Raw genomic sequence first — 16914 nt, forward strand, 5'->3', positions numbered from 1 at the left:
TTTATGTAGTATTGATTTAATTGAACGATTAGTATAAGTTATTTATGCAATTCTTTGTATTCTCAATTCTCAACACTGCCGAGGAGCAAGTTTAGTTTTAATACTTTTAATTGATCTAATCATTGAATACTAGTTGAAAGAAATGTAATTTAATCAGTTTCGAATAACAAACAAAATATATTTCTATAAAACTTATTAAAAGGAACACTGAAAAAGTGTAATTAGTGGCTGTTGATGTATGATAGATTACATTATGATACATACGCATTTATTTCTTTTAAAAATGTCACGGAATCTTTAGATTCATAAATCATAATGCACTTTTAAGGCCAGGGGGCCTACCGCGAAAACCGAAGTTAGTAAATTGCGGGCATCTTTCTCTTTTACTCTATTAAGGAGTAATTAGAGTGACAGAGAAAAATGCCCGCAATTGGCGGTGCTGCATACGCATGCGGTGTGACCTGGCTATTAGTCATTATTGGCCTATGGTAACAGCACCTTACTCTGGTGGTTTACAAAATGAACTATTTGTTGTAACTATGTCATAAATATAATTTTGTTCTGTGGTAATAAGTTATTTTAGTTATTACATTTTAAGATTGTATAGCATTGAACGCTAATATTGTGTTCCTTGAAACTTTTATTGTTATTTTGGTTCCTCTTTATTAATAAGGAGTTGTAAGTATCTGTATTCTTGGATGGATTGAGTTGAGTATTGACTTGACAAGTATTTCGCGGCACTGAGCCTTGTAAATAGTGTAAATATAATATAAACACCCTGTTTTATAATGTGATAGTTTCGCATTGTAGTCTGTAAATAAATGAGAATGAATTAGTCTATGTTGTGTTATTTCCCGCTTGGTTCTACGTGAAAACATGAAAAACACATGCGATTTAACAATTAAGTAGGAAATGCGTAGGTATAAGTATACCTATATTCCCCGTATTCTATGGCAGTAAATTTCCTAGAGAGCCTGAAGTACCTAGAGATATGGGTGAGCGTTGAACGTGTTTCTCATGATTTCAAGTCTCTTCAATCCTATAAGATTTCAACCTTATAATAGTTATAATATAAGGCCCATCGGCATATTTCTAAAACAAAAGGAATCAAATCTATTTTGAAAATAATATATTTACCCAATCGATATCAACAATTATAAAAATCGATAAAGATCCGAATATGGAAGGTGGAGGTAACGCTCCATAATATATGTCTGAAATAAATTCATTAGATTTACAGTAGGTAATTATTATGTCCTGTATGTAGAACACTGGGTCGTTTAAACTAAAATGTATTATGATACAAAACAAAACAAAGCTAGAAATAGGTAAATTGCAAAATAAGTGCAAATCAATTTACAGGTTTATTTTCGTAACATCAATGGAATTAATTAACTAGACTCACAGGTCCTTAAGTACGTACTTTTTATGCAATTAATCACTAAGAAACTATATTTTTTTTACTTTTTGAATTAGGTTAAAACAATACTAATCTGTCCGGGTATCCAGTATATCTGGAAATAAATAACAAACACAGTCAAGAGCTAATTTCTTTAAAAAATAGCGCGAAATAAAAGTCCGCTCAAATACCATTATAGTAACACAACACAAAAATGTGTCTCTATTTAACTCGGTGGTAAGCGCATGAGAAACAAATATGTATAGTATTAAATACTGCCCTGTACCGTATACATACCTAATGTATACACTAGATAAATAATTTGCTTGCATTATAAAAAATTAACTGTTTATTGTAGGTATAGTTTATTTTGTGATATCTGAACGTAATCTAAATATGACAACACTGGCTGGATCGGTCTGACAACAAATTTATCGATCGGCGCGTCGACTTTTGACAGTTTGCACCGGCAGCCGAATTATCGAACAACAATCCGCACAGTCTAGCAAACAATCCGGTGATCTGTCTTCAATTTATTTCCTGAGTAACATTGCAAGTCCAATGTTTACGTTTTGCTGTGCCGACTTGTGAGACGATGGAGTGGTCAAAAGAGAAGACTTTGAAGTTAATAGAATTGTTACAAGTGAATGCTAGCCTATGGAACCCTTCTTTGTGTGATACGCGAAGGGACAAGCAGAAGAGAAAAGAAGAATTGCGTGGGATTTCTGCAATACTAGGTATTTCTGTGTCGGATACTACGAAGAAAATACAGCATTTGCGTACGCAATATAACCGGGAAGCCGCTAGAGAGGCCAGGGCTAACGAGGAGGACCCTGAAGACAGATTTTTGAGTAACTGGTACGCGTTTGAATACTTGCATTTCATGAAGGACTCAAGTAAACCTTACAGGGTTTTGCAACTGGTAAGCGTCTTTCTACTTTGGTAACTTTTAGAATAATTGTTGCACAAAACTATTTTAAGGCTTTTAATTCAGGTCTGGATGTGACCGTAACCTCGTTTTCTATATCAACAATTCTTTAGAAAAAAATGTGATACTAATATAAGTATATAATATTTTAAAAACAACCATCTTTACATAAAAAAAAAAACTTCAAAGTAAAATACAAGCATGTAATAAGCTTCGTATTTTGGTGGCTGTTACTCTACGTATTAGATCATTAGAATTTTTCTGCCCCTGTAGAAAAGGGTGTAATATCACAGCATATAAGTTACTACAACTATTATAAATTCGATTTCAGGACAACCATTCAGAAGTCAACAGTAGTCTTCCCTCAAACTCAGATGGCTTTGTTGAATCACTCCAAAACAAACTAGAAAACCATTCTCCGCCCCACAAAGTTCCACGGACAGACAACTTACACTTAGTGAAACCTGAGCTGGTGTACTCATCTCCACAATCAAGAGATGAGTTCTCAGTGTTCGGAGAATACATTGCTAATGAGTTAAGGTCCTTGAAAGGCGAGAAGAACTTACTTGTCTTAAAGAAGAAAATTCAGGATGCAATATTTGAAGTTAAAATGGGAATGATCCATGAGCCAAAGACAGAAGAGAGTGCATGCACTGTGTATGTCCACACCAGTCAGCCACAGAATGTTGCACCCATACACAGTAAGCTTTACACTACACCCGTAATGACAACAACGGCTCACATAGACCCGCTCACATCCCAAACACCCACTTCTGGCATCAGTGAGATAATCATTAATGGTGCTTGCCATTATTCTAACTTTAAGGTGGACAGCCAATAGCAATGTCATCCACTTCCCAATGGGGAAGTGGATAAAAATGAAACTTATACTATTAGGAATTAAGATACTCACGGTGTATAAGACATTATTCTGTTCTGGTGTTATGTTTAGTGTTATTAAGTATGAGAATAAGCTATACTTAGACATTATTTAAGTTAAGTACCTCTCTTAATGAGGTTCTGTGTACATTCTAAGATTACAATTAACAGGTTCAATGTTTAAGAATTAAGTCATTAGTTATTTTTTATAAACCACAAAAAAATTGTTAATGGTACATAGTGTATCAACAAACATGTTAAATAGGCGGATGCCTCGAGACACATCTACACTGGCCGGTTAGTGTGCGAGGAAATTGCCTCGGACGTATTCAATTCAATTAATTTTTATTTATCAAGTAACATGACTCATACAATAACGCGTATGCTCGCTCTTTGTGGACCCGCCTATTGAAGAACAATAATGACATGTATAGTATAGCCTGTCCGATTTCTAAAATCAAGTTAGCAATACATTTACTATGGTGTACTTGATCTTAGAAAAACGAACAAATTATACTGACAGGTATTTGTTTTGGCCAAAATTTGTATCAAAGTAATTAAATAGTTTATGTCAAATGATGCTTGTAAATTTACCGTCAGTGTCAGTATTTCTGATAAATTGATAATGTATCTAGTCATCTTCTCATTATATTTATGTAGACAGCTGTAGAGATACCATTTCGTCCCCCCGTTTACTAACTTCTCTACAGATGTTTCTGCAGCTGTGCTGACTATACTTGCCATTAGTTAGCAATAAAATGTAAAAAGTTTTCTAGTAATGCTAACTCGGTAATTAATATACAATGATACAGAAAGTAACACATAGCTTTATTCTACTCCCTATGTTTTACATACTATAGCTGAAAAACCTACACTTTATTATTTTATAGGTAACATTTATTGTTTACTGTTATGATAGTATGTACATTCATTAAATCAAAACCTTTGATTTCACGAGGATTTAAGCGTCGAAGGTCAAACCACATTTTATTTTAATATACATTATAAACATGCCGTCTAGCTCAATTCAATTAGGTGCGAAACACCACTCGTGTCGTGTGTGATAGGCTCGTGCGTAGAACTGCAATTCAAAACAATCTTTCGCGCTTATATTTTTCAAATTTGCCGCCCTTTTCGACTAACAAAGCTGGCTTGCCAGAGTATATAATTTTAAACGTTATGTGCCTCTACAAACCGCACTAATATTTGCATGCGATTTGTGTTACATTGCAGCATTTGATCGATTGATGGTGACACCTTACTTAGAGTCAAACCAAGCTAACTTCGCAGCGATTTTGATTATACGTCAAACTTCTATGAAATTACGGCGTTTACAAAAACACTTGCACACTCTGTGCTATCAAAATCGCTGCCGACTTAGCTTGGTTTGACGAATTCTACTGAATGGCCAGTTACTATCACCTAAGGGCCTTCCACGAAACATGAAAATTGAAATTTCGTTATTCTGGGTCTCTGCCGCTCGAATGGGAAAGAGTGATGAGAGGCATATAACGAATTTTCGCGTTTCCCTGTAGGCCCGACCGGGATGCAGCTATACGTTAGACAGGGTAGAGATATCTGTATCTCACTTATACGTATTGCTGCGTCCCTGTCGTCAGTTACTAAATTTGAGAAGCGCTTTAGCCGGCAATTATCTAAAATTGCCAAAATATATGCCTTTTGTTGCAAGGTCTGTAGAGGCCTTTTGGTATCTGGCAACTATAAATATTTGTTTTTAATTTATAATAACTTCCTTCCGCTCCGTTGCCCTGTCAGTTCCAGCGTTGCCAGATCGTCCTAAAGGGGACGGTTTTCCGTACCTTTTAATGCCACACCGTCCCTTTCCCGCCCCTTCCAAGCTACCGTCCCTTTTCAAAGTGACGAATGACAATTTACTTTGCTACATGGTCGATAAATATCTTCCATCCACGGCGAATATCGAATGTGTAGCATTCGCTTATATATAGTTTTATAAAGCTTCATATCTCACTTTGTAGTAGCCTATAGTGTTTGACAGGTGTACCAACATAAGAAATGTAACTTACGTAACAAAAATAGTTTCCGCGTTTGTATCTAATCTACATCTCGCCTTAGTTTAGTTTTAGTTTGTTTTGTTATAGCCATTATCTGTGGTAACGTCGAGGACTGTAAACTTGAAAAGCGACTAGTGAGAGTCAAAGAGAAACACTGTGATCTAGGTACTTAAGAGCCCTTATTCCTTGGAGCGTTCTTAAGTTTAAAGTTTTCCAAAATTATTTTGTTTTAAAGCGTTCATCGAGTTGAAAGTATAAAAACTCTCCTACAACCATTTGATCGGTCGGTCAAAGAAACGGCAAATTTCGGTAACGTGGTGAATCCTATTGTATTTGTGTAAGTATTCAATTAAATAATTGTCTATTTCTTCGTAATTATTTGGGTACAACTGCTATAATGTCATTATGTAGTTTGCATTGGGAATATAAACTTTTAGTCTTACAGAGGAGGTGATAATCTGTGACATTATCTCAGAGGAACATATCTAGATTATTTTGCGAGAAAACAAAGTTAACTAATAGTATCTGAGGGCCTACCGCGAACCACGTTCGACGTGTTACCTCCCTATCAGACTTACGTACGAATTTACAAGTGCGACAGAGAGACAGCACTTCGAACGTGGTTCGCGGTAGGCCTCCTGAATCAAATACATAGCCCAAATAGCGCCGTCGAAACTAGGTACGTTTATAGGGAGCGTGCATGAACTGTAGGAGGCAGCACAGGGGCCGTCAGATTTTTGGCGCGAGGCGTAAATGTGATGTTTTTTGTTCCGATGTAGCCCACAAGATGGCAGAACCTACTATGCACAAGAAAGCACGTGACGTGTAAATGTGCATGTTTATAGTTCCGATTCAGGCCACAAGATGGCAGACCCTCCAACGCGCACGGTCCCTATAAAATGAGTAAGTAAATGTGTCAGTTTTTATTTTTTTCTCAGGTTTCGATTGATATGAAAATTGGTAGGTTTAGGCTGATCAGAATAAACACGAAATCTCAATTAAGGACAAAAAATATGTATGTAATTTTCCTTTTATTTACGGAAATTCTATATGTTTTCGCTAGAATATTTTTGAGGAACGGTGGCGCTCGATTTGTACAGATAACGGAACTCTATATATCCAAAAACTTAAATCAAAATCTGAGAAAAAAAAAACGAAAACATCATTAAATATGGTCTATATTTAATGTTGTTTTCGTTTTTTATGAAAATGTATGAAAAAAGCGATATTATTGTTTGTCCTTGTCACATTCTCACAATTTTTTAAATTCCCAACTTTAAATTGAGCAAGATGATTGGTCGGATTATTTGTTGCCCACCATATCCGACCTGTGATCTTGCTGTGTTGCGTATGTTCTGTCCCTCACGGACGCACGCTAGCACATCTGTAGGATCCCACCATCTATGGCTCTGCACATCTACAAATGCATAAAATCATAAGTATCACACTTTAACACACATACAAATTCAGTAATACACATTTGTTTTAAACATATATTGAGATACACTATGATAAAATATTCCAAGTTCGTTTTCGTCCCATTGTCATAAAAACCGTCCCTTTTCAGATTACACACCGTCCGAAATTGGAGTTATGCGCTGGCAACACTGGTCAGTTCATCAGTTGATTGGTCGAGTTTGAGATTTTGTTTGTTGTTTATCTGTTTTTTTTTTTGACATCGTCAATTTGTCGTTTTGGTTGTTGGAGCCGGTAAACGTAGTGATTGTATGCTCTTTGGAGCCGGTAGGCGGGGCGGGTAACATAGTCATTATATTATATGCTCTTTAGAGCCGATCGTACTGGCCGTTGCGTAAATTTGTTTTGAACTTGCAAACTGATAGCAATTAATAATCATTGTGTTCTATATTTATTTTATAACTACTAATGCTAAGAAAATATCTAAAATGAAAAGTCTGTTACTGTTTTTTCTGTTCCCTCTTATAAGTGCAAAAATTCGTAATGAAATTTACTTCAATGTGGAAAACTTCGATGTATCGCGACGTTACAATCCCGACTGGGATGATTTAGATACTCGACCTCTGCCCCAGTGGTATGATGAAGCCAAGATAGGTATTTTCCTGCACTGGGGTGTATTTTCTGTTCCGAGTTTCGGTTCTGAATGGTTTTGGAGTAACTGGCAAGGTAAGTGAAAAACTTTTTTTACATGTTTTTACTATTCTCTTTATTACGCGTATGAAGTTAAAAAATCAGATAGAAGCTTTTGTTTGACGACTTCTGTCTGAATATGTTTATATATTTTATAATTTATATAATGTCTTTTGTAGGTAATAATGATAACTACACAAACTTCATGAAGAAGAACTACCCGCCAAACTTTACTTATCAGGAGTTTGCCCCTATGTTCACCGCTGAATTCTTTGACCCGGAAGAGTGGGCTGCCCTGTTCGCTAAAGCTGGAGCCAAGTAAGTACCTTACATTGTAGATACCATTATAGTGTCATGGGGCCTACATGCAATTTTTTGTTCATATTCCACCATTTATTTGGAATTTTAATTGGGGGAATGTTCTAAATTCAAAAAAAGGTTTAAGGTTTTTGGAAAATTAAAATGTAAAAAAAAAGCTATGAATCCTTTATACTACATATATGATTTATCAAGAACAAGTAAATTACTGTTGATTGTTTATAAGGTCTTATGCCATAACAAGAAGATTTAAATTTCCGTTATTGATAACTAACTGGGTGCCCTTTGCTTGTAATCATAACATTCTACTATTTAACTGATACCCTCAGCCCTGTAATGGTTAGTGTTATTTATCTAAACAGAGATGTAGCGTGAACTAATCTAGCCATGGGTGAAGTCGCATCTACGAGGCCCTTTACTTTCAATGTATATTCACTAGTCACCCATTAAAAGTAAATGGTTGGCTTCCACAAGACCCCTTTAAGGGGGTCCACTACGCTCACGCCTGGCTACACCACTATATCTAAACATGAAATAAAAACTAATAGACAGCTTATACACAGCAATGGAATTAGGGTTAAGGGATAAGGCATTTAGGATAGGTAATAGTGTGAGAAGGCAACTGAAAATGCAATAAATCAAGTACTAAAATTTACACAGTAGGTTGCATACAAGCATAATTTACTTCTTTCCTGTATGATTAATGTGAACTTGTCCTATCCAGAAATATTACATGACTTAATCTTGACAACCTGTCTGGCATAATGGGTAGCCCTGCCTATGAAGCCGATGGTCCTGGGGCCTGGGTTTGAATCCTGGTAAAGACATGTATTTGTGTGCTGAGCAGAGATATTTGTTCCTGAGTCTTGGGTGTTTGCTGTGTATTTGTATATTATATATAATCATTGTCTGAGTACCCACAACACAAGTCTTCATGAGCTTACTCTGGGACTTAGTCTTAGTCAATCTGTGTAAGAATGTCCTATGTTTTAAAGTACATGTTACAACTAAAGTCTAGACTGACGAGTACACGTTTGTAGAAGTATGTAACTTACAATATAAGAAGAATTCTCTTTCTAATTAAGGGTGTTAACTACTTTTTACAAGCTTTTATTTAACTTGCCCTGTTAGTATGTATGGGACAAATCTTGCACGTTAAATTTGACCCACTTCCCGGTTTCCAATGAAGCTGAAAATTTGCATTTGTATGTAAGTCGGGTGACAATACAATATTATGGTACCATCAAGCTGATCTGATGATGGAGACAGGAGGTAGCCATAGGAACTCTGTGATAAAACAACGCAACCTAATTGTGTTTGGGGTTTTTAGAATTGTCTCGATGAGTATTAGTTGCCTGTGGAAAAAACAGTACAGTCAGCGATAAAAGCTTGTACTAAAAATTAATTTTTCCCAAAATGTTATTATTAATTTCCTGTTTGGTAAACTGCATTGGGGTAACTTTGAAAACGGGGTAATATATCTATTTAGAAAATTTGATTGAGGCAACAAGGCCCATATTACAAGTACCTTATAGAGTAACATACATATACATTTTATAAAACTAAACACTATTTAGGCGTGGCATGGGTCCGTTGAATCGGCTGCCCTTGTGTCGGATTCGGCAGTTTGCCCCGGTACCTCCGAAACACGACACCCTTCGGCCAGAAGTCCGATGTCCGATGGTCCCCTGCAGCCGTCGCGGCACGCGCACCACAAAAGAGTTGAAGTGCACGTAGTGGCGCGATCGAAGCTGGAACACCCTCAGCGTGTAGCCGGTCTTCTGGTGTACATACAACATACAGTACATACTACTCCACCACTTCAGCAGCCGTGGCGGTGTAATGCAAGCGCGATACGTATAGCGCCTTACTTGTTGTAGCAATCCGCAAGCCAGCATTTGCCGGTTCGGTACCACACTCGAGTCTTTCGAGGCACCATGCGCGCCTTCTTCTTTGGGGGCGTCCATAAATTACGTGAGGTGTTTTTTTCAATTTTCTTACCCTCCCTCCCCCCTTGGTGAGATGTCGTGAGATTTTATTCAACCCCCTCCCCCGTCCCCCAATCTCACGTGAGATTTTTCAGAATGTGGGTTTATTACGTAAACGCGTTGGATTGTTTATTGTAAAAAGAAAAAACAATTTGGTTCGTGCTTTTATTTACGACTAGTTTAAGCATGTACATACAATTTGGATTAAATGGACCAAAATAGTATAATTTTTTTTTTGTTTCAATCAGAGAATAAATTGCGTGATGTTTGTCGAGACCCCCCCTCTCCCCAACGTGAGATTAGATGAGATTTGACTCGACCCCCTCCCCCCTTTAATCATCTCACGTAATTTATGGACGCCCCCTTTCTTGATGTGAAACATTTCATAATTTGGCAACATTTATCATATCATACTGCAATGCTTGGGTTGGTATTTCACCTGTCCAATTTTCCCAATGGAACATAATGAATTAGTGTTGCAGTGGGGGCCTGGGGAATGGCGAGCGCAACAAGCGTAGTTTAGGACTGTACACCGTTTTATTTTTGGTCTAATAATTTCCATCACTTAAAAAAAGGCGCCCTATACTTACCTATAGGTGACTAACCTTCCATACCTTCCTTCCTTACCTTTTTAAGTGATGAATATATTTGGCCAAACTAATATAGATTTAAATTGAAATGTTATACAGGTATATAGTCCTCACAAGCAAACACCACGAGGGCTTCACTCTGTTCCCGTCCAAGCGCTCATACAGCTGGAACGCTTTCGACGTCGGCCCACATCGCGATTTGGTCGGCGACTTAGCGGAAAGCGTGCGCGATGCAGGTAGGTTTTGCTAGAGCGATAGACCAAGGACCGATATATTAGAGCACAATTTTAAAATTAGGGTTTTTCAACCCATATAGTCGCACCAATGTTACAATGTTAAAACCACGAAAAATAGCCTTGTTTCATACATTTAGGCCCATCAGATCTCGATGTTTTTAACCCTTTGAACGTCACGCCAATCGTGCGCGGCACGTTATCGTGAACCTAGTCAAAATGCACGAAGGTTGATATTTGGCTGCAGCCGCGCACGTCAGTTAACGTCTTTGGTCAAAGGGATAACCTATTTTTTTTTTTGCGAAATTGATGATGAACAGTATGACCAACATCTAAACATATTAAAAAACACCCTGAATTACAATAACCGTATTGACGACCGGTCTGCCCTAGTGGGTAGTGGGATCGAATCCTGGTAAGGGCATTTATTCGGGTGACGAACACAGATATTTGTTCCTGAGTCATGGGTGTTTTTTATATATACATAAACGTATATAGATACGTACCTATATCGTCGTCTAGTACCCATATAGCGTAGCTTTGCTTAGTTTGGGGCTAGGTCGATTAGTGTAAGATTGTCCCCAAATATTTATTTATTGATATTGATGGCTATCATATTTTATAAATTCATGGGTATTAATCAAAATCAATTCTAATTCATTGAACTTAATAATTTTTTTAGTTGTCGACTTTCATCTTTAACACATTCATTGCCAGCGAGTGCTACGCGCTACGAGCGTAGGGATAATATGTGAAAACCCGTATGTAGCGAAAAGCGACTACGGACTGAGCGCCCGCCTGGTAGGCTGGCGGTGAATGCGTAAATAAGTAAGATTTAAAAATTGTCTAAATTGTTATCACAATCTTTATGCCTTTTTTACGTATGCAGGACTCAAGTTCGGCGTCTACCATTCCCTCTACGAGTGGTACAACCCCATCTACCTAGAAGACAAGGAAACTAACTTCAGTAGAAGAACTTACGTTATCAACAAACTATGGCCGGACTTGAAACAGCTGATCAACGACTACCACCCGTCAGTTCTCTGGGTCGATGGGGACTGGGAGGCCCACGACCGTTATTGGCATTCGCAGGAGTTCCTGGCTTGGCTGTACAGCGACAGTCCGGTCGCTGATGAGATCGTGACTAACGATAGATGGGGTATCGGCTGCTATGGCAAACATGGAGATTTTTATAATTATGCTGACAGATATAACCCAGGTATAGTTATCTAATTTACTCTTGATAACAGTCCGCGCGCGTTCCTTTAGGATTTAAGGCCAGTCCAAATGGGATGATCAAATCGGTCGAATTTATCATAAAATAAATTGGCGTCAATTTCCAATTTAATCACCAATTTTAGATTTATGGTGATATTTGAGCGCTCTAAATAAAAAAAAGGCCAGAAATTTGTATTCTCTTCTCACCGTTTTATAGGTAATTTCGGTCATAATCTTACAATCGAATAAAGTGACATCGGCAAACCAAATTGGCGTTTGCATCCACACCACCTGATTTAATCAGGAAATTTAATCAGATTGGGCGAAAATTGTCCCCGTTTGACTGGCCTTTAGCGGTTATGGAAAAGGGCATTGATGAGCAAGCAGGGATTTTCGATTCTTCGGTTTATAAATTGTTATTGTTAACGATAAAGCGTTCATTACTTTTGATCGTCACTCCCATGGCATAACTCATACTTAACAGGAAAAAACAACGATATTTTGTTAGGAGTGCCTACGGATATTATAAATTCTATTAGTTACTCACTTAAACTTTATTATTATTGTCGTATTATTTATGCATTAAGTATAGGTGTCATGGTATTATGAAACTACGTCCATATCTGTTAGTATACATTATCTATAATTTTTTCGCAATTGAGCACATACTTATTTCAACACTACACTTTCCACACTAACCTAAATAAGTTCATTTCAAAACCACTAAAGATATAAGTTCTGATATGTAATCGAGGTTGGCAAACAACGTTCTTTTATTGGAAAATTATTTACTTAGGCTTAGGGCAGATAGTTAAATATTTAAGAAAAGCCGTTTTTGGTTTTAGGTATGATAGATACTTTTTGTGTTTTGGAGATTTGATCTGTAACTGAGGAACTAAACTCGCAATCGTAAATTTATGCCAAATAACATAGTACTAATTCTAAAAATAGGTACATATTGGTATAACAAGACATTCAGTAAGCAGTTTGTGTATACAGGTAAACTCTTGGCCCACAAATGGGAGAACGCGTTCACGGTGGACTCCAAGTCGTGGGGCTACCGGAGGAACGTTAAACTGAGCGAGGTGCTCAGCTTCGACGACTTGCTGTACCAGGTCGTGTCCTCCGTCAGTTGTGGAGGTAATTGTTTATAATATGGAAGGTAGAGTTAACCTTTTGAACGCCGCTTAGGATGTCATCGGACGTGCCCGTGTCGCCGCCTATACTAAGTAATAACAAACTGTGTAGTGCTTGCCACATAACTTACGATAAAATATTTTATTGTTTATAGTTTACAGTGATTAACTTCATTTTTTACCACCTTATCATTAAAAAAATATATTATAATAATTAAATCACGTTTACCAATGTCTTTTTTATGGTTTCGTCCCTTTATTAATGGATTGAATCTGTGAATTTTACCAGCCATGCAAATTTATTGATGGACTTTGCTACATCACTATTATTTTTTATTTCGTATCTGTGACGTCATGAGCGGTCTACTATTTCAGACATTGGCGAAGGCTTCATTGTATTTTCGTTGATAAGTTGACACTAGTAGGGAGAGGATTGATCACATTAGAAACGTATCGAATCTGAAAATTTCAACGTTGTTTGGCATAATAAATCATAAAATTTTACACAGTAACACAATTCTTTTGATAAATAAATATTGTAAACTCAATATTATTATAGTATTCAAAGTTTTAAAACTACTAAACAGTACCTTCTTATATATTTTGTTGACCTAACATAACTTTGAAATATCGAGTAATCTACACCACTAAAATTTTCTAAGTTATATCTTTGACGTCACATGCGGTCTCATTTTTAAGACGACGGCGTAGTCTGTATTGATTATTATTGCGGAATATAATAACTTAGTAGGGATTACCGATGAACCACGATAACAGAGTCTCGCCTTATTTATCGATTCAAATATCTATCATCGATGAAAAAAACCGACTTCACGAAACCCTGGAAGGTAGGCACTAGTACAATTCAAATATATTTATTTCTAAGTTCAACTTTGAAAACGTCCAAGGACTCAATATGTCCAAGTGTCAAAATGTCCAAGGGTCAAAACATCCATGGAATCAAAATGTCCAAAGAGTAAATGGTAAAGTGGAACTGCTTGGATCGGGATCACAATGACAAGGATTAGGTACTCGATCATTTACTGCGAGGCCATCATGGCATGTAGTGTTGCTAGAGTCAAGTTTCTGGACGCTGAACGTGCACCTAGAACTGCAGAAGGAGTCTCTGCATGGCAATTGCGTATGAAGCGAATGTATCAACACTTGGTGTGGCTACTTAAACAGAATCTGTCCTGAACCGAATAAAGGGGTTGGGTATTGGCAGTTGCTCTTTCTGCGGCCTCGACAACCGCGGCAACCTGAGCCCTACCTCTGTGCCGGCGGCACCCTAGGTTAGGTTTTTTATAATGTTTTTATTGTTTTCGGCAATTAGGTACATGTAATCCGAGACATTTCCCAATTAAGCGGCTAACTATACACAAAAATTGAGAAATAAAAAACATGTTAACATTCTTAAATTTATTTAAAAGAACATATCGAAGTGATAAAATAGGTTAGCTAAGTAAGGTCAGTCGCATGCATAAATCTTACGTCGTAAATCTAACCATCGAATGAGAAAGTCGACGTAGATATTTCAATACCAATCATCGTCACATCACTGGTGTCTTTTAAATAAGACTTTGGCTACGAGACTTGGGGTAAAATCATACATAATCTAATGGTATTATTAAAGTTTATTTTCAACTAGAAAATATAATAAAATCAACAGATCAGTCTCACTGTTACTTAATTAACAATTACTGCGACTTACTTATGCAAAGAACCAAAGTAAACTTTATTAAAGTAAAGAATGTCTTGAGAAAAACATGAAAAAAATTGTCTTATTTATCAGACTGCGGCGACACGAGCTGGGTATTGATTGTCTGATATATCAGACTACGGCGGTCAAAAGGTTAATTTATAGGATATATCTCAGTGTCAAAAGTAATGTTTTCAGACAAAAACGTAATTTTTGGCACTGACATATCCGATCCATATCGTATCTAGACCTAATATTTGACGTATCTTAAAGTTCGATTCGGGCCGATAAGTTGAAGTTGAATGTAATGTAGAGTGCACTGATTACAGTGATATGATCATATCAAAGGATACGGAAGTACATTGAAATCTTAGCTCGCAGGTTGTCTGCGGATTTAAGTTACTTGACTGACAATAAGGCCTGTTTTTCGTTCAACGCCATAAAAATAGTGTAAGTAGTAACCAACCACGCAGACGCAGCATTTAAACTAGAAAAAAATTTACTCATGTTTTTGTCTCGCTAGCCGACGTTTCTAAATTGTGATTCCACGTTTTACTCCTCTGATTAGAAAAAACAGTAACAGAAGATAGATTCTGTTAAAATTAACTAACACAAGATAACGCCCTACACAACGGCTTCAAACGCAATTTAAAAACATTCGTTCCACTAACTGATACGTGCAATATTTCAGGTAACGCCCTAATCAACGTCGGCCCCACCAAAGAAGGCACCATCGCCCCCATCTACCAGGAGCGCCTGCTGTCCCTGGGCGCCTGGCTCGGCGAGCACGGCGAGGCCGTGTACGCCTCCTCGCCCTGGCTGCACCAGAACGACTCCGCCAACGGCGACGTCTGGTACACTTGCCGTAGAACCGAGTACAATGCGCAATCACCCACATCGAAGCCTTTAATGACTGATAGTTTGACAGCTATCTATGCGATCGTGCTGAAATGGCCGCAAGAGAGCGTGCTGGTTGTTAAGGATATAACGATGACGCTACATAGTGGAAATTATAAGATTCAGATGTTGGGTAACCCGGATATTAAAATACAGGTATGTTTATGATTGGAATTGTCTCTTGCCTCGGCAGTTGTACAATGGTACAGTCACGTCTGAAAATATCGATACGAAAAATATTCCAAAAATATGTATACACTACCTTAATATATGGGCAATAAAGTCGTGTATACAGAGTTTAGGCACTTTTTTCGTATCGATATTTTCAGACGTGACCGTACAAGCAAAAGATTTAATTTGTGACCCATTTCGCTCTTTGTCACAGTGACATGTTGTTTGTCACTGTAACAAGGTACGAAATGGGTCACAAATTATATCTTTTGACTGTATCTTATATTATACATGGTGTTTATTTAGTCACCTGCAATAATTTACGGGCTGAATGTATAGGTCATATTGAGCAAATTTTACAATGGGAGGTCCCATTGTAAAATTTGCTCGAAATAGCGAAAAATTTTTTTAAAAAATCTCAAGGTCAGGCAGCCAAAATGTATGAAACAGACAATTTTTTTTTGGGGTTGATCCTATAGTAAAAGTTGCTCAGTATAACCTATATATTCAGCCCGTAAACTATTGCAGGTGACTAAATAAACATCCTGTATATCTTAAAACCTAAGCGGCACAAATTCACGGGACTGGTGCCAGGCACTAATATACATGATAATGCGACATACGTAAACATGTAGGAATCATATTTTATTTATGATATCTGCGCGCTAACTACACGTGTCACACCAGATGTAGCTTACTTGATATTAATGTATTTTTTTTTTTCAGTGGACGATAAAAGATGGGCGAGCTTTAATCTCGATGCCGGACAAAGCTGTGGTCAAGTCTACAAACGCATGGGTACTGAAATTTACTTTAAAATAATTTATTTTAAATAAACATGTTTTATATTAACTCTTTGTGTTATTTTACAACGTTATTGCAAAGATATTAGCCCAATTTTAACCTGGTACGAGCGGAAAATGTATGTCAACTCGTATTACATGTAAAAAGGTATTGCTACTGGCGTTAATCATGATACCAATTAACTGTACAGCCGTGCGTGGGGCTAGTAGTCTGCATCAAATAGAAAGTGGCTAAACATATCATCAGGTGACAAGTAAAACTCACTAATTACAAAGAAAGAAAGGTTTTTTTTTTTGGAATATGTGAGTTTCTATTGTCACCTGACGATATTGCAACCCACCTTTTTGCATATCACTATCTATTTTCTACTAGTGCCCAATGCATACCTCTCCACACACGATAACGCGTGACACGTGTTGTTAGCACGTAGGTAACATTCCCAAATAAGATCGCATTTTATATATATACCACATGATACCCGGCTAATGAATTTTATTTCAGTACAATTTTTCAAC

General features: G+C 37.2%; 2 protein-coding genes across 2 annotated transcripts; both read left to right on the plus strand.

The window, feature by feature from the left end:
* Window positions 1–1845: 1845 nt before the first annotated feature.
* On the plus strand, window positions 1846–4025 carry LOC133521240 (uncharacterized). Its single transcript, XM_061856086.1, has 2 exons — window positions 1846–2321; window positions 2659–4025. Exons 1-2 carry the CDS (start codon window positions 1995–1997, stop codon window positions 3166–3168), a joined length of 837 nt encoding a protein of 278 aa, XP_061712070.1. The 5' UTR covers window positions 1846–1994; the 3' UTR covers window positions 3169–4025.
* Window positions 4026–6866: 2841 nt separating this feature from the next.
* On the plus strand, window positions 6867–16447 carry LOC133521241 (alpha-L-fucosidase). Its single transcript, XM_061856087.1, has 7 exons — window positions 6867–7381; window positions 7525–7663; window positions 10341–10477; window positions 11364–11693; window positions 12692–12832; window positions 15219–15580; window positions 16322–16447. The coding sequence occupies exons 1-7, from the start codon at window positions 7144–7146 to the stop codon at window positions 16415–16417; spliced, it is 1443 nt and encodes a 480-aa protein (XP_061712071.1). The 5' UTR covers window positions 6867–7143; the 3' UTR covers window positions 16418–16447.
* Window positions 16448–16914: the final 467 nt, after the last annotated feature.

Source organism: Cydia pomonella, chromosome 9 (genome assembly GCF_033807575.1).
Source record: "Cydia pomonella isolate Wapato2018A chromosome 9, ilCydPomo1, whole genome shotgun sequence".
Lineage (NCBI taxonomy): Eukaryota > Metazoa > Arthropoda > Insecta > Lepidoptera > Tortricidae > Cydia > Cydia pomonella.

Coding starts and splice junctions, on each gene's coding strand:
- LOC133521241 (XM_061856087.1), top strand. CDS start 7,144: ATGAAAAGTCTGTTACTGTTTTTTCTGTTCCCTCTTATAAGTGCAAAA. Junction 7,382..7,524: donor GTTTTGGAGTAACTGGCAAG/GTAAGTGAAAAA, acceptor TGTCTTTTGTAG/GTAATAATGATAACTACACA. Junction 10,478..11,363: donor GGAAAGCGTGCGCGATGCAG/GTAGGTTTTGCT, acceptor TTACGTATGCAG/GACTCAAGTTCGGCGTCTAC.
- LOC133521240 (XM_061856086.1), top strand. CDS start 1,995: ATGGAGTGGTCAAAAGAGAAGACTTTGAAGTTAATAGAATTGTTACAA. Junction 2,322..2,658: donor CTTACAGGGTTTTGCAACTG/GTAAGCGTCTTT, acceptor ATTCGATTTCAG/GACAACCATTCAGAAGTCAA.